Below are 17,467 nucleotides of genomic sequence, written 5' to 3'. Positions count from 1 at the left end.
ATTGCACACTCCATAATTTTAGTTACTCGTCCAACTTCCTTGAATTTATTATTTCAGTGCACATGTAAAGAAATTTGATGTGGTTGAACTGTAAAAGAGTTTTGTTTGAATGTTTTGTGAAGTACATGTACACAGCTGATGCGGTGTAATGTTGAAAACATGTGAACAACTCTGTTAGATTTTCGTGAACATCAAAAACAAATCAAACGAGGTAGTTGTGAAAGAATCTCACACAACATTGAATTTCCTACCAGCTTATTTCAATTGACAGTAACTTTCCATGCATCATTCAAAATAGAGAAAAGCTACATTGTTTTTAAAATCCAAAAGATAAAAATAAAATAAATGTGTTGCATTTAGTTTAGTGGGAATTTTGATTTGTGTTTTACAAAATCAAAAATTCAAATGTGTTGCTTTTACAGAGAAAAATAACTAAAAAGAATAAAATTTTAATATAACATCATAAGATTTATGAACCCCAACATTGAAGGTTTATTATAATACACCTCCTGGATTAATGTTGCTGTATTTGTTGTGACGACGATGATGATAATAATAATTAACAAGAACTTACAAACAATTCTCACATTAGATATAGTTTATATTTTTTTGTAGAAAGCCAATAAACGATATTTATACGATTTTTTTATTTTTTAAGTTAATTTCAATAAAGAAAAAGAAAGAGAAAAATTCTCGAAAAACATAAAAAATCCAATAATTATAATAATTATAAAAAATCCAAATATTGCTCAAATTGGATTATTATAATAATTATAAATATATTGAACTATTTCACTTTCCAGAGACGAAGAAAAGCGAAAAGCGAAAAAGTAAAAGGGGGAAGAGGGCAAAGAGGGAAAAAGCAAAAGGAGGCTGAGAGGGACATATTCTCAGAAACTTTGTCTGCCAATCATATCAGTTCGCAGTTGCTGCCCATTGGAATTTGAAAGTTGGCAGGTAGAGAGAGCGCGACAGAGGGCGGGGAACCAGGAACGGGGAACGGGAACAGGAACGGGTATAGGGATGCAAATCGCGGACGGCGGGCACCCTTCGACCCTGCCCGGCCCGGCCTGGCCGAACCTGGCCCCACCCGACGATCACGCTGGTAACGACCCTGGAGAGAGTGGATCGAATCCGGAGGGGAACAGGAAGTAGGAACTGGAAGGTGAACGAGAACAGGAACGGGACTTCATCCGCACTTCATCTTCCACTTTAGTTTCGTTTTCTTTTTATCTCGAAACCCCGGCAGCAGCTCGACGCCGAGTTAACTCGCGATACGTCGGCATACGAAACACAAACTGCGAACAATTCGATAAGCTCTTGTGATCGGTTTGCCCCCCCCCCCCCCCCCCGTCTTGCACGCGTGTGTGCAAGTCCTAATCCGTGGTGCACGGCACCGAGACGCAGCCGTGGAGCTAGTCCGCGCAGCATTCGGTGTTGATCCCAGGCTTAGCTTTCTCGTCGCCCAGGGTTTCGAAGGTCAGGTGTGGTTTTTTGGAGTGGTGTGTTCGTTTTTTCGCATCAGTGCGATGCTGAGGGGCCGCGGGTTCATCTGTATGTTGGTGGTGGTCTAGACGGAGAAGAGGAGAGCCACTGGAATACGATAGTATTTATTTTTGTACTTGGACCCGAGGTCGTCTTGCGCCGAGTTTTTATTGAGTGGCCTGGTTGCGTGGCGTGGTTGGTAGGGGTTTTGTTCCGGTTTTGCGGTCGAAGTGGGGAGGTCTTGAGCTTGGACGTGCTTCCTTACCGTGAAAATGTGGCCTGCGGATAGTATTTGGGTTGGAGAAGAGGTCCTCGATAAGGCGAGGGGGAATGAAAGAGGACAGGATGTGCACATGGTTTGTGAGTGACTAGGTGGAGGCTAAGATTTCGTCGTGAAGGCCGGCTTCTAGGTTTGGTAGTTTGTTTGTTTTTTATTATGAGCATCACAAGGTGCTTGGAATTTCAGGGGCAGGTGGCGGCAGGGATTAGCCTTGGGGAGGCCCTTTTCGTGCTTCACGTTACGTTGTTCTGTGCGGAAATCGCAGTTGAAAGTCTGCGCTGATTTGCGTTGACCGTTGCGTCTTTTTGGCTTACCGGTTCTAATGCCCTGCGAAGAAGAAGTTTCTATTTGGTAGGTTGCTGTTTCAGCGTGCCTGCTGTGAGCACTTAGGGGACCCTAGGTACTTTTTGAAACTCGCAATGCAGGAATGCTCCTTGTGGAGTTCCGGGTGCGTTGGGAAGCTATAATTCTTCACCACTTTCTATGTCAGGGTTTTGAGACTTCTACCAGGAATTGGTAAGGTGATATTTTCGCGGTTACAAGCCACTCTACGTGTACACTACATAGAAGTCATCTCGACCACGGTAGGTTTCCGAGAGGTGCCCAAGGACTTTATTGGCGCAGCTCATCCTGTGATCGGTAATCTGAGATTGTCGACATAACTGGCTTGCTCCGATAAGTAGCGAGATGAAACGAGTAGAAAGCAAGAGGGATTTATTGGAGAGGTTAATTGCAGCCCGTCGAAAGTAGAGTTAGACGCGTTTTTCGTTCAAATACTCTTTGTTTGAAGCCTCTATGCCTTGTCATTGAGAAGAAAATTGACTGCAAGTGGTGGTCAGTGTTGCGGCAATGCATTTAGACTTCGAGATCAACTATTTTTGTTATTGCAATATTATCATTCTCGCACCGAGCAGCCTAACTTCGAGAGCAGAATTGTATACCGCCATGGTCTATTTTTCTATATAAAGGCCAATTATTCAACCATACGCAGTATACTAAATATAACATTTACAACTTGACGTAACAAAGGTATTTGCTAAGTCTTGGTAGGGCAAAGTCAGAGTCACATATTTTTTGCTATAGTGAGCAATGTTCGGGTTCCTCTTTAGCCCCATACACTGACTGTACGGACAGAAGGTGCAGCAATGTCTGCACTGGGGACAGTAAAGAGGGAAGAGGGGGCGGACGATGTATACGAACTCAGCTCCAGCAGTACCAACAGCGATGAACCCAGAGACGGAGACGAACTGGGTAAGAGAGCCAGTCCACAGGAAAACCCTTGGAGTGAAGGCTTTGTGCAGAAGAAGCAGAAAGTAGAGCCTGTGGATGATCTACGATTGAATGCGTGGAGATATGAGGATTTGAAGAATCATGCGCATGGAGATTCAGACCTTGGTCAAGAATCGAAGATTGTTTCACCGGTTGCTTTACCTTTTTTCCCTCAACCCTCTCTCGATGAGTCTGCGCGGAAGACGCCCGAGTCTCGAACCTCCTGCAAACAGTTCTGGAAAGCTGGAGACTATGAAGGGCAACATGCCGTTGTCACGCAAAAAGCAGGTGAAAAGTAATGTCTTTGAAGATTTGTGCTGCGTTTTTTTATTTTTATTTTCAATTAATTAATTAATTTTCTGAAGACACTTGGCTTGGTGATATAAGATCATGACATCTGTTTTTATTGAAAATTCAGAATGTTTAGATCCTATAATTTTTTTTCATGCATGTAATACCTGTTCGCCAAGTACCCTCACTTTATAACAGTATATTAGAGGTCTTTGAAGAGATTCTTTATTGTGTGTATTACTATTTTCTCATTTTCAAGCCTTTTGAGAAGTTAGATTTGCCATTTTCGAAAATCCAGACTCAAATGGCATGGAAGGGAGATTTAGTGCGGACAGTTTCCCTCATGACACCGTTTCTGTCAAGTGACGATTTAGACGCGTGCAATTCAATGCAGATTATGCCGTCATTTATTGTTTCACCACGTGTCATGAAGACAGCATTGTGCTGTAGAAAAAAATAAACATTTAATAACGCTCAGAAGTTAAAATAAGCAACGTCGTCTGAAATGTTCGCTCTTTTTTCAATCAGGTGCAATTGATCACGTTAGAGTCCATCCGAAGTTTCTACACTCCAATGCAACAAGCCATAGATGGGCTCTTGGAGGTACAATACACTCGCGTCATTCACTTCGTTTTTTTCTTTATTTGTTTGTTTGTTAAAAAGAGAGGTCCAGTTTGTTTTGGAGATATGTACTACTTTACTTTGAACCTACTGACATCGGAGACGTGAAATTGTTAGTCGTGTGGACAATGATTATCACCTCTTTCAGTTCGCTTTCGGTTGGAATTGCTATGCATTTACATACATAAGTTACAAATGTTATTACACGAAGTTTCTGCGAAAATGGAGGTTAGCTCCTTTTTTCAAACATAATGTTTCAATGAGACATGTGCTCTTATCCACGATTTTCCAGCCTTAAAAAAGTGTCACAGCACAGGATTATTCTAGGTGCCTCTTTTCTTTAAGATGACATCTAATAATCAATGAATATGTTTTTGCAGCTGTTGCTGAACTAGTGGACAACGCTGTGGACGAGGTAAGATTTGTCTCCCAGCAAAAATATGATGGTTGGAGTTCCTAGAGAGTTGATGATCAATGAAATTTGGCCCTCTTTCCATTTGTAATATTCATTGATATATTAGGCTTGGAGTTTGGGTGTGTAGTGGCGTGTAGCGTGTTACGTGTTGCTTATTACTTCTACTGAGACGAGAAGTTTATCAGAAACTTTGCTTACATCCAGTGGTTAATTTTATCCAATTTCCAGGTGTTGAATGGCGCATCGTTTGTTAATGTTGATGTGTCTTTACATCCTAGAAATCGTTCCCCAATGCTCGTCATTGAAGGCAAGTACTTTCTGCTGACGCTCAATTTTATGAACTGGGGCGATATTTTTATGAGTTACATTGTAGTTTTTGTCAATCTTGGCTGAGAATGCTTACACATGAATTACATTTGTCCTGGTTAGCATGTCGTCTGGTTAAATCTACACTTGCTTCCAGGTGAGTAGTATTTATTAGAAAAGTCTTTCCTATTTTCATACCTCTCTTACTGACCCATCTATTTTCCTGTAACATTCGGCTATAGATGATGGCGGCGGGATGACTCCTGATCGCATGCGTCAATGCATGTCCCTTGGATACTCTGCTAAGAGCAAAGGTGCCAACACGATCGGTCAATGTATGTACTGCTGCCTTCTCAACCGTTTCTTCTTCCCTCCATGAACATACATTTATGTCAAATTTTAGGTTATGTGTATTGAAAAATTTCAATGACTACAACGGACATGGTTTTTGGCTGCCAACTGAAGCTGCACGTTTACGACTTCTTATGTTCTGCACTGTGTTTCAAGCCGACCTGCTACTGTGAATTCTTTGTGGATTAGTCTTTGCTCTCTGACCAATGCCTTGGATTTGACATGATCTTATTCTCTCAAATTTGTAGATGGAAATGGTTTTAAGACTAGCACCATGCGCCTTGCTGCTGATGTTATTGTCTTTTCTCGATCTCGTGCATCTAATGGGCACAGGTAAGTCTCCACTTCGGGCCATTGAGAGCTTTTACGAATTCATGCCTTGCGAACTTTTTTTAGCACATTTTTTCCTGTTTGTGCATCATTCTTTTGATGGATTTTGTGAATCATCGTGTTAGATCAGAAGCTTTCTCATGACAATGCACAATAGGACCTAGTCTCAATCCGACACATGTTGCTTTACAGAGCTACGCAGAGTATTGGTATGCTCTCTTTTACCTTTTTGAGACAAACTGGACATGACGACATAGTTGTTCCAATGGTGAGTAGTGTTGCTGACAGTTTGCGCACCTTTGATCATCTTTTTCAGAAGTATGGTTGAAACTTGACGTTACTTGAGAAGATATGTCAGCTTTTGGGATTTATACTGGAGTCACTCAATTGGAGGATATCAGGTTCTTTCATAGAGAAGTAGAATGTAAAGTTGTCATTATTCTTAGACTTACGTTTTCATACGAAGTAGATGTCCATTGATTATCTTACTTGTCTTACGACAAACATTCATAAGTTTTGGGGTCTGGCACTTAATTAATCCTGGTCTGATTTTTTATACGTTACAGCTTCTGAGGAAAGGTCCTTACCTTGTGCAGATTGATTATGAAATTGGAGATGGCGAGGTGTGGAAAATGTTGAGGACAACTTTGAACGATTGGACTCACAACTTAGAAACAATTCAGACTTGGTCTCCTTACGGTAGTGAGGAAGAGTTATTTGACCAGGTTTGTTTGTTACAATCTTGACACATTTCCTGTGTATGCTTGAATTTATTCAGTGAAATTAAAGATTTTTATATGTCTAGAATATATGATGCAGACGTGGGTTCCTCAATTGTAAGAAGACACGTTATTCACGTAAATCTCATGAAATCAGAGGCCGTTGCTGCAATGCTCGCATCGGTGTCGTCAATTTTTATGTTTCATCACACCCTTTGCAACAGGATGGAAACTCCAAAATGAAGAGGATCTTGTAGTGAGAAAAGCACTTATCTAAGTTATATTGCTTTTGCAGTTTACAGGAATGAAAGACCATGGTACAAAAATCGTCTTGTACAATCTGTGGGAGGATGACCAGGGTCAACTCGAGCTAGACTTCGACACAGATCCTTCTGTGAGTAACCAGTCTCCTTATCTTGTCTTTACGAATATCCTTGTTATTCAACGGTATCAGAAATTGCAGAAAAATATGTCAAAAGTCAGGTGCGCACGTCATTTCGTGGCCTTTCTGCTACTTTTCTGAGCGTAGTTGCAGGTTCGAGGTAACCGACTGTGTTGGAATTTCTAGGATATTCAAATCAGGGGAGCGAATCGTGATGAGAAGAAAATTCAAATGGTTCAGCGGTTTCCGAACTCTAGACATTTCCTCACTTATCGTCACTCTTTGCGGGTAGCTCACACTTTCTGTTTATCGTAACTATCTTCATTCATATTTTTTTTTTTGCTATTCTACTTACACTTCATTCAAGCAAATGCTCACTATATTTAAGAATAAGTAACAGAGTAAACCTTCTTTTTGACTTATTGAATTTTCTTAGTATGGAAGCTTACAAATTATATTTGTTTCGCTGGAATGGTTGTATGGCAGAGTTATGTCTCGATTTTGTACTTGAAGATGCCTCCTGGCTTTAAAATCATCCTCCGGGGACAGGAAGTTCAACATCACAATCTTACTGACGATTTAATGTTCACTCAAGAACTCACATATAGGCCACAAAGTGGGGCTGAGCATGTTACAAAAGAAGCTGATGTGAGGGGCTACTTGTTTTCATTACTCGCATATCCAGTCTATTTCAGTGCCTACCATGTCTGCTAGCGCGTAGCTGTTGAGTTTACTGTAGTTTCAATGTAGAAGTGTGAATCATTGTACAACGTTTAAGTGAATTGATATACTCTGTACACATTGTGATCCTTTAGATGGTGGCAGTTGTGACTATTGGGTTTGTAAAGGATGCTAAGGATCATGTTAACATACAAGGTTTCAATGTGTACCACAAAAACCGACTGATTAAGGTAATTCACTGCTGTACAATTCCACATGTAAGACTGTATTTAATACTCCAGAGGACATATCTCCAATTTTTTGCTTGGAAGTTATCTCATTGCATTCTGTTGCGTAGGATATTTCTTATTTTGCATGTTATGTCATGCCTAAATGAGTTGATGCAGCATGTGCTGGATGGACGTTAACGTCACATGTTTTTTTTTTGCAGCCATTTTGGAAAATTTGGAATTGCACTGGTAGCGATGGGCGAGGCATAATAGGTGAGTTAATGTTTTGCTTGCAGGACTGTTTGTTATATTTGTCGGAGTATTACTATGAACGTTATGTTTTGTCTCGAGATTCAACAGAAAATGGTTCAGAGTAGCTTGAGACTTCCGTAAAATGTTTAGTAGTAAACGCAGGAGCTCAGAGCAATGTGACGGTTAATAGAGTTCAATTTTTCCCGTCCACAGATCGACTTAACCCAACATGCAAATATTTTCTTGGAAGTTTCTCCAGTAGGTCTTCACGTATGAGATTTCTTGCTCATTTAATTACAACAAGCTGGTGCTACGGACAGTGCCACCTTGGAGCTAGTGTTTATTTCATTTTGACTTGGGACTGGTTTTTTTTTTTTTTTTTTTTTTTTTTTTTTTTTTTTTTTTTTTTTTTTTTTTTTGCAGGAGTGCTTGAGGCCAACTTTGTTGAACCTGCTCATGACAAGCAAGGCTTTGAGCGCACAACAGTTCTGTCACGCTTAGAGTCACGCTTGTTGCAAATGCAGAAGAACTATTGGTCAGTTTTCTTATCCTTAAGCTCTGCACATCATCCATATAGTTAATGTACTGATTCTTTTCTAAAGAGTGTATGCTGTGTGTATACTTCTAATACTTGGTGACAAGCACCTCTCCAGGGCAAATAATTGTCATAAAGTGGGTTACGTAAGCAAAAGGAGTAAGAAGAAGAGTATTCCACCCATCTCTCTATCCGGAGGTACGATGAATTTTCAAATTTTTTTTGTGTAGTTATGAGCGATTGTAAGTTTTGACGCATATCATGCCACCGAGCGTTACGAAGATTGATTCTGCGGTGTTGGGTTCATGAATTCTGCTTCTGATTGAGCGTTCGATTTACAGCTCTGGTTGGTTGGTATGAGACTTTGCGTATATGTGCTTCCACATGGTTATGTAATTTTCGTAGTGTCTGGCCCTATTTTTCTGATTCACCTAACGTTCTTGATGTGCAGAATGTGTTGTGATTAGGGGGCAAGGTTCGACCATGTCATCTCCAATTTCAGACCCCCATGCTGACTTGCGCCTCTCTTTGCCATCTAACTCATTAAGTGAAGGTCGGAGAGGTGGAGGGGTTTTGCGAACTTATGGAGAGAGTACATCAGGAAGGCAACGGCTTGAAATTGAACCTGCTTCTGCAATATCTAGAAGCGGGTCGCTTACTAATGGAAACTCTGTGGCTAAGGTGCTTCCTGAACCTTCGCTTTTTTTTTTCATTCGATGTATATGAAGCTATATTGCAAGCTTTAGGGTAAAAGCAAGACACTTTCTTCATGAGTGTTCATTGCATATCACGTCCCTTCGTGATTGGTCATTGTGTTGTTTCTTGCTAACCTACATCTCCTATGATGCTGCAGGTTAACGAGTCTGTTCCAAAAGATAGTCGGAAATCATTGGAAGATCTTGGAAGAATGGTATTTTCCTTGTTCTTATTTGTTCAGTTCTACACCTGAATTGTCATTTCTTGTTACGTGAAGGTTATGGATATGTCGCTGTCAGAATCATGGTTGCACTTAATTTTACTTTCCAGTTGACCTTGATCTTCTAAAATTGGTCTGCACCTTGTCTAGCCTATGGCATTATGTTTCAGTGTACAGCGTTAGATCGTGTTATTTAACTGCTTTTGATATTTTGAATCTTATTCCTGATCGGTTTTCCAGTTTGTAAGAAGGGCTGCTGTTGCAGAGGCTCCCCATCCTCCACAAGGGCAGCAGCGTCCAGTCACTTCTAATGGGCACAAGGCAGCAGTGGAAGTTGAAATATTGAAACAACTCAAAGATGAAAATGACCAAATTCGAGAAAGGTTGTTGTCTTTCAACAAGTTTTTCTATATTTAGCTGTGCAGTTGACTGCATTCGCATGTCCAAAGACTGTTATTAGATTACAATCATGGTCACTGACGGGAGTTCTGAAATTGTTTTGATTCTCTTCAATTTTGCATTTTTCAGATTTGTAAGGTGGTTGTCCACTTTGTGAATCTAATTTGCAACTTAGATATAAATTATTTTAACAACATATTTGCCTTTTCTGTTTTTAAATTAATTTTTTTTAAAATCTTTTTTACTTTAGATGCCGGAGGCTGGAGGAGGCAAGTGATCAGAGTCTTTGGTTTGAAATTGATCGAAATCGCAAACTAGAAGCTCAGGTAAGTTATCTTGTTCTGTCTATCGTTAATTTCGTGTCGATAATGCACAATAATTACACATGCATGTGGACGAAAAGTTTTGAAGAGAAATTATTGTGGGATGTATGTGATTCAGTGATTCTGTGAAGAGTGCAACACTTGTCTCAGTTGTCGGCTGTTGTTTAAATGTGGGTGTTAAGGATGCGTGGTTCACGCATCTATGTTTCTGCAATTTAGATATTTTAGTTCTGAGTTCCGAAGTTTACACCCGTGGAGAGTATTATTTTACTTTGTTTTAAGACAAGACTGATGAAATCTGAACATGGGATAGCTAATATTGATCTTGTGGCTAAAGCAGCTTCTGGATTTAGAGCAACAACAGGCAGTTTACAGGCGCAATTTAGAGAAATGTATTCGAGAACGGGACAGCCTGCATGTTGCATTGGAAGAGGAGCGACAGCTTCGAGAACATGAAGATGAAGAGATGAGGAAGAAACTTAAGGTTGGTTGATATCATGATATTCCCTGCATTTGAGTAGAGCATGCTTTCTCTGGACTGTAGTTTCTTGAGAAGTTAAATTCATCCAGTCGTTTCGTAACTATTTTTCTAATTCTTATTTTCTTTGTGCATCAGGTAGCACTGCTCCGTGTGCGAGAACTGGAATCCGAGAACCACCGGTTGCGTTTCTCAAGGTGTTGAATCCTCGTGTGTGAATTGGTGATCCGTTCACAAAATCATGAGAAACATGTTAGTGCATTCTATCACATTCACAGGCACTGCTTTTTGTACAGTTATTTCATGATCTTGGTTTCACCACCACGGCTTTGCCTATGATGAGTATTGGTTTACTCATCAAACCAGTCGTGACGTCAATGGTGCAGTAGGGACACAGTGTAGCGTGGTCTGTTTCGTACATCTCTAGCCACCATTGCAGAATGGAGGTCTGGTCGAGGTAAGAGCAGAAATTTTGTTTTGTTTAAACTCAGTTTGAACATTCTTCTATGAGGTTTGCAGTTGTGACGCATAAGATCACTGATCACAGCTGTTTCAAACCTCCGACTGTAGACTTCATGGTCATGTTTCTACAGGTGCAGTTCTACGGAAATAGTTCATTCCATGTACAATTTAAGGCCCAATATGTACACCGATTTTTATTAGGAATGGGAACCTTGCAGGCAATGTTTCTGATGATTTTCAATTAGTACATAATATAGTGCTGCAAAAATAGTTGACTGCAAATGTGATCTAGATTTTCAGTTGTAATCACTAATGGCACAACGGTGGCAAGTCATTAGCATGTTTTACTGACACTTCAATTAAATGATGCTATATGTGGCATCCATGTTAATCACACAGAATAATTATTTTTTATTATCAGCCAAGTCTTCTACATACAAGTTAACAAACAACAGCGCCACTAATCTCATCTGAATCTCTAGCCCCTCCTCCACACAAAAAAAAAAGAGTCCAGAACCAAGACCAATACGAAAACTAATCCACGCCTCGGGAATGGCGAAACGACGGACACGTGGCGGTGGACCCAAAAGGAAGTGGGATGAGGAGTGGGCGGTAGGTCACCTGGATTCGCCGGTCGCCCCTCATCACTTTAACCTGACTCGCAGGTCTCGAATGCGACGCAGCCGGTAGAAGCCGGTGCGCAGGTGTGTCCAATGAGCATATTCAAAAATCTGGGAGGCTCGGCCTCGGAATCTCCGTCGTCCACAGCCCTCGAGACCCAGAAATCCGAAGAGCGATTCCGACCCTCCGGATAGACGTCTAACTACTCTCTCTACATCCAGCAAGCAATTCTTCGGAACTGGGGTAGCGAGTCGACCGATTGCTCTGCATCGCATTGTCGGGATCGTTGTTGCAATTTGAGGCGTGTTTTTTGTGGGGGGCGACAATGGCGATGACGGTAGCGGGATGCGCAGGAGGAGCTGCAGCAGCATTGGCAGGGAGAGTGACGACGGACATCTCATTGGCAGTCGCCAAGCCGACACGCATGCTGTCTTCGTCCTCGGCATTGTCGTCTCTGCCCAGCAAGCTTGTTGGGAAGCTGCCGGCGCAGTCTGCAGCCTCTAGAAGACGAGGGTTTGTGTCTATGAGTGTGAGCGTTGGCGCCGAGGTTACCACGAACGATGGCGCCTTCGCGGATTACAAAGTCTCCACTGCGTTTCTCTTCCCCGGTCAGGTGCTTTGGGACGTTTCGGGTGTCATGGGTTTTGGGTTTTGGTGTTATCAGGGAGGTTTGTTTGATTGAGTGAGTGAGTGGCATTTGGGAAGAGGTTTTCTTCTGAAGGATTGGTAAGTTGTGAAGGATTTTGGTTTTATTTGTGTTCGATGCAGGGTGCTCAAGCGGTGGGAATGGGATCAGAGGTGCACACGATCCCGGCTGCGGCTGCCCTCTATTCTAAAGCTAATGAGATTCTCGGGTATGGCTCTCAATTGGTGCCGAATGTTGGTAGTGATAATTTTTTTCATTTTTTTATGTCGGCATATGTTTAAATGCGAAACCATGGCACTGAAATATTAGTAGCAATTACAGAAGATTCGTAGGAAATTGGATTGCTCCAAGTCAATGCTGGTACCCGCGAATTGCTTTTCTTTGCGTAGTAAACGATTTGCTGGGCACTGCAACAGGTATGACTTGTTGGACATCTCTATCAATGGGCCGAAGGAGAAGCTAGACTCTACTGTGGTTAGCCAGGTAGTCAATATGCCAACTTTTTGGATATGTAACTTACATCTCGGTGTCTTGAGTCTAGTACGCGGATAATGATGATGGACTCGCGAGCCATGTTTTTGTTATTACTGTCATGTGGAAATGACTTAAAACCAGATTGTTTTGGTCGATCTCTTGAGACTTTATAAGTTGTTAATTTGTGCAGCAGTCGAGAATGAGTGCAGATCTTTCAGAGCGAAACCAGTGATTTGAATGAAACCATCTGCGTGTCTCTTACTTGAATATCTCTTTAGTGTGACTAATTCTTGAATATTGGTATTTGGAGAGCAGCCAGCAATCTACGTCGCGAGTTTGGCAGCGGTTGAGGCTTTGAGAGCCAGAGAGAACGGTCAAGCTATTATCGACTCTGTGGACGTGACCTGTGGTCTTAGTCTTGGGGAGTACACTGCTTTGGCTTTTGCTAATGCTTTCAGGTAAAGTATCTGTCATGTCAACTACTGCCACATTTGCTGTCATCAGTCTATTTGCTTCCGATTCTCGCTGTAATTTTCGCATCATCCTTTAAAACCGTATGTGGAACTATTCGACATATAACAGAATTCATTAATTCGTCGAAGGAAATAGAATCCATCACATTCTTGTTCTCTTGGTAAATAATTTAGGCTTTGATTGTTGCAGTTTCGAAGATGGCTTGAAGCTTGTGAAGCTCAGGGGTGAAGCTATGCAGGTCACTACTTAGCCCTTCATTTGTATACCCCCTAGTTAGGCTCCGTAACATCTTATATCTTTGTTATTCGCTGGATAGAAGTGGATGATTGCATTGTGAGGACTTTCTTGACACATTGGGAGATTCTGTTTACTGGGTTCTGAAACTTTCCGGTATTGCAGGCTGCTGCAGATGCGACCCCAAGTGCGATGGTCAGCGTTATTGGGTTGGACGCAGAGAAAGTGGCTGCTCTTTGTGAGTCTGCCAATGAAGACGTTAGCGAGGATGAAAGAGTCCAAATTGCTAACTTCCTATGCCCGGTATTTAAACGAAACATCAATCCTTTTAGAGTGGCTATTTAGTTGTTTTTGTGGGCTTTATAGCGTCTCCATGCTCAGTTTCTGTTAGGTGCTCTAAACTAGAATCGTACACAAGCTGTTCTGGACATGTTTGAAAATTACCCTGCGAGTGAGTGATTTGTCTGGTCTCTTAATATAAGTAATTTTGGCCTCTGGCTTAACGAATATTGCTGAATCTGCAGGGCAATTATGCAGTGTCTGGTGGTGTGAAGGGTGTGGAAGCACTTGAAGCCAAGGCTAAGAGTTTCAAAGCTCGTATGACTGTGAGTCTCGTTAACTTCGTAGGTCACCGTGACGTATTCGTTTGGCTATCTCTTTCACCTACATCACATAATAGAAGAGTAAAGATGTCTTAATCGCCTATCATAATGAGATCACACCAATTTATATTTTGTGTCTGTAGGTACGACTTGCAGTTGCTGGCGCATTCCACACGCGGTTCATGAGTCCAGCAGTTCAGAAGCTTGAAGCTGCCCTCGCTGATACTGAAATCAGAACTCCAAGGATTCCAGTTATTTCCAATGTCGATGCTGCACCTCACTCCGACCCTGCCACTATCAAAAGGATTCTCGCCCAGCAGGTATATTGTTGTTTGGAAATCTGCTGTGTTCATAATGGATGGCAACTGCTACACAGGGGCCGTGTCTCGCAGAAGTAATATTCTGTTGGCTGTTGAGTTGTAGTGTGAGAAGGTTCCGGAAAGTTGTACAAGCGTTGTGTTGAATTATGTTCCGGAGTGGACCAATTTCTTCTTTTGTTCCACGTTGTGTCTTGTTTATTAGCATGAGCTTGTTATTCCCTCGTCCAAGATAGATTTTGATAGTTTGTGCTAAAATGCAGGTTACGTCTCCTGTTCAATGGGAGACTACTCTTAAGACTTTGCTCGGAAAGGGACTGCAGAATAGCTACGAGCTCGGCCCTGGCAAGGTATGGGCGTCTGCTCTTTTCTCACTGTGAATAGTTTGACCTGGAACTTTCCTCTTGATCCTTGGTTTACTTGACGGTTTACTTTTTTCAGATATCCGCTTGTGCTTTTTAAGCTCAGTAAGATTCTGTTGAAGTTATGGGGTGGCTAGCAGTTAACTACCACAAATGACATTCTGATTCTTTTAAATCCAGCACTTTTTCTAGACGCTCACGTCTGACATTTGCTTCTTGATACTGATCTTGCAGGTGATTGCTGGAATAGTTAAGAGGATCGACAAGAAGGCGCCTGCTGTTGAGAACATTAGCGTGTAATTTAGTGAATGAAGCAACACTTCTTGGTATTGTTGGTGTGCAACCAGTACATTCCAAAGAAGTTCCCCTTGTCTTGAATAGTGTTTCGATCATGCTTTGGTATTTTAGTGTAGTGAGGTAGTTGGGTTAACTCATGATGAGGGTATCCTACCGGTATATTGTGGAGGTTGTGCTTCCGTTTGATAGTTCGCAATTGGTGCAGTAAGTTGGTTACGGTTTTTCTGCGCCCGTTAGAATTTGTCATTTGCGGGATTTTTGTGGGAACAAAGAAGAGCATTCGTTTGAGTTGCTAGTTTTATAATTTCCTTGACATATTTAGCAGTTGTTCCTGATATTGTTGTCACTCAAGTCCAGACGTTTCTCACGAGGTCTTAATACTTACAAAGCAACTGAAAAGCTACTGACTCCTAATGTTTTGCTCCGCTAAAACAATATTTCTGGGTGAGGTTGGAAACAATCTTCTAGGATGTGGAAGACTCCCACAAATGCGATGCGAGGTCACTGAACAATGTGGTTCAGATACTACAAATCAAACAAGATTATTTCATGTTACGGTGTAGCAGCAGGGTCTGAAAATTTGTCGTTTTGACAAGCAACGTTAACATCCTTGATGTGCTAATGAGGTCAATGCCACCGTGGAGGAGGGTATGAAAAACATATTGCCAAAACAGAAGTTGAATACTGCTAATACATCTGAACTCACCACCTTATCTGTAAAAACTTTTCAGCATAATTAATAGAACGTATTGAATGTGTGTTAGCATAGGATTTTTTTCAATACCAGAGTTCACATAGATTTTCTGATTTATGTGCATTAAGAACTTAACCAGGTCAAATTAACATTCATTTACTAAGGCCATTTGATTCTTACACTGTTAATCACGCTTTTCTAAAGTACTAATTGAAGATTTGTAGATAATCCTGTAGAACAATCGTTTTCTGAATGCAAATCTATTGTTATTTTAATTTTATTTGTGTTGATAGAAAATTGTTAGTTAAATGTGTTATAATCCTTTTTTTCAAACATTAACTCATCTTCAGTTTTGACTTGTACGCATTGGTGACATTGAAATTTTGTTTTCTTTACAGTCGTCATCTCAACAAATTCAATTCAAAGAGTTTTCCACTGCGTATGGATTGAATTGTCCATGACATAATTGTGACAATATGTTTGAAGCGTTTTAGTTACTAATCCGTTTGGAGTACAATGTTTTCTTCATGTTACTTCCATATAATTTACAGTGTAAGTGTTTTGATGGAACTATCACAATTGTTAGTGTATGATTCTTTGTTGAATCAGAATATTAAAAACAATCAAGTACTACAGACCTATTGATTATAACCAAGAATATTAGATTGGTTGGATCCATAATTTAAACAAGCACGAGTATAGTCAAACAATTTTTCCAAAGCACTCTGATATATAAAGCCCAGGTAACAATTTGTTCCAATGAAAGGAAAATAATGAACCAACAATTGAGGACCATTGGGAATATTTGGATGCATGTAGGATTAGGTAGTAGTCATGTCAAGAGAATTGTGTGTTGCTCTAGAAGTTTTTATTTTATTTTTATGTAACAAGATTTGATATTATTTGAATTTTGGAATAAACATCTAAATCATATTATTGTATGGTGTAGTCTTCATTTACAAAACATATGTTTATTTGTTCTATTCCATCTAATTGTTTGTCATTAGGTTGTGTGTGGGTATTTGAGTAGTGGAGAAACATATTAATACTTGAAACTAGATATATATATATATATATATATATAATATTACATATTGTGGTTTTATTTTATTACATTTGTACAAAAATATAAACATCAAAGTTATTTGTTTGTTTTGCTTTAGTTTAATTTAGTCAAAAACAATCAAATCAAATCAAATTTAGTCAAAACAATAAAATCAAAAATATTTGTCTATCCATGTTTTTGCAATACTTGATTATTAATGTTATTATGATGATTTTAATATATGTCTTTTAATTCATATGTAATCTATTTAGAAAGTGTGTATTGATTTTTGGAAGCAGCTATGTAGACATTGGGAGGATCTTGGCACTGAGGTGGACCCTAGTTTAAAAATAAATAAATAAATAAATAAAAAGAAGAAAAAGAAGAAATAAAAGGGGTGGGCATTTAGTGACTATCTAATTTTGTTAAAAATATGTAATGGTTAATAATATTAATTATTAAAAGGAGTGAATTTTATCATAAATTTTATTTTACACTATTTTGATCTTGAAAATTACTTACATTCCTCAACTTCTAAAATCCTGTTGTGAAACAATTCATTCAATTTGTGATGCACCCAAAAATACGTTCTCTAAAATCCTTGATTAGGTCAATTCCTAGGGAACGAAAGAATCAACCTACGAAAGGGGGAAACAAAATGCATGAAATAAAATACCCTGGTTTGGATGCGATAATCAAACAAGGAGAGGCTTTTAGGGTTTCATTCGGAGACAAACAAAACAACAAAAGACGCGAGGACCCACCACAATTGCATCGGGAACCATGGGAGCTCTGTGCGTAAGGGAGGAGAACGGATATGGAATGAGGGAACGGGGGAACGGGGGAACGGGGGAACGGAGTGAGGGGATCCGATGAGGGGATGGACGGCGGGGATAGGGCGAGGGGGCGAAACCCTAATGCTGCTGCTCCGAGCGGGGCTGGCTGTGCGCGAGGTTGCAAGAGGGGAGCTCGTCGAAAAGGAAGCTCTTTTCCCAGT

The 17,467-nt window shown here is 40.5% G+C and overlaps 2 protein-coding genes across 2 annotated transcripts; both read left to right on the top strand.

Annotated features, from left to right (window-relative positions):
* The first annotated feature begins 1,272 nt into the window (after positions 1 to 1,272).
* On the top strand, positions 1,273 to 10,938 carry LOC112273645 (protein MICRORCHIDIA 7). The gene is made up of 21 exons (XM_024502656.3): positions 1,273 to 3,322; positions 3,854 to 3,928; positions 4,327 to 4,361; positions 4,590 to 4,668; positions 4,910 to 5,002; positions 5,267 to 5,351; positions 5,541 to 5,616; positions 5,945 to 6,073; positions 6,363 to 6,461; positions 6,636 to 6,737; positions 6,936 to 7,097; positions 7,265 to 7,360; positions 7,561 to 7,612; positions 8,015 to 8,126; positions 8,245 to 8,324; positions 8,578 to 8,807; positions 8,980 to 9,036; positions 9,283 to 9,425; positions 9,692 to 9,767; positions 10,105 to 10,248; positions 10,381 to 10,938. Exons 1-21 carry the CDS (start codon positions 2,911 to 2,913, stop codon positions 10,444 to 10,446), a joined length of 2,403 nt encoding a protein of 800 aa, XP_024358424.1. The 5' UTR covers positions 1,273 to 2,910; the 3' UTR covers positions 10,447 to 10,938.
* A 624-nt stretch (positions 10,939 to 11,562) lies between these two features.
* Positions 11,563 to 15,044, top strand: LOC112273646 (uncharacterized). The gene is made up of 10 exons (XM_024502657.3): positions 11,563 to 11,938; positions 12,094 to 12,179; positions 12,388 to 12,454; positions 12,761 to 12,903; positions 13,109 to 13,157; positions 13,319 to 13,456; positions 13,678 to 13,758; positions 13,899 to 14,075; positions 14,336 to 14,422; positions 14,669 to 15,044. The coding sequence occupies exons 1-10, from the start codon at positions 11,651 to 11,653 to the stop codon at positions 14,732 to 14,734; spliced, it is 1,182 nt and encodes a 393-aa protein (XP_024358425.1). The 5' UTR covers positions 11,563 to 11,650; the 3' UTR covers positions 14,735 to 15,044.
* The last annotated feature ends 2,423 nt before the right edge of the window (positions 15,045 to 17,467 follow it).

The sequence above is a fragment of the Physcomitrium patens genome, chromosome 20, assembly GCF_059467195.1.
Source record: "Physcomitrium patens ecotype Gransden chromosome 20, ASM5946719v1, whole genome shotgun sequence".
Classification (NCBI taxonomy): Eukaryota; Viridiplantae; Streptophyta; class Bryopsida; order Funariales; family Funariaceae; genus Physcomitrium; species Physcomitrium patens.
Note: the sequence above shows the minus strand (reverse complement) of the source record. Positions and strands in the feature narration are given on the sequence as shown.

What these genes read in the sequence shown, in the direction of transcription:
- LOC112273645 (XM_024502656.3), top strand. Translation starts at nt 2,911, where the DNA reads ATGTCTGCACTGGGGACAGTAAAGAGGGAAGAGGGGGCGGACGATGTA. An exon ending in AATGACCAAATTCGAGAAAG is followed by an intron (nt 9,426 to 9,691) that starts GTTGTTGTCTTT and finishes TTTTTACTTTAG; the next exon opens with ATGCCGGAGGCTGGAGGAGG. An exon ending in ATCGCAAACTAGAAGCTCAG is followed by an intron (nt 9,768 to 10,104) that starts GTAAGTTATCTT and finishes TGGCTAAAGCAG; the next exon opens with CTTCTGGATTTAGAGCAACA.
- LOC112273646 (XM_024502657.3), top strand. Translation starts at nt 11,651, where the DNA reads ATGGCGATGACGGTAGCGGGATGCGCAGGAGGAGCTGCAGCAGCATTG. An exon ending in TTGCTAACTTCCTATGCCCG is followed by an intron (nt 13,457 to 13,677) that starts GTATTTAAACGA and finishes CTGAATCTGCAG; the next exon opens with GGCAATTATGCAGTGTCTGG. An exon ending in AAAGGATTCTCGCCCAGCAG is followed by an intron (nt 14,076 to 14,335) that starts GTATATTGTTGT and finishes GCTAAAATGCAG; the next exon opens with GTTACGTCTCCTGTTCAATG.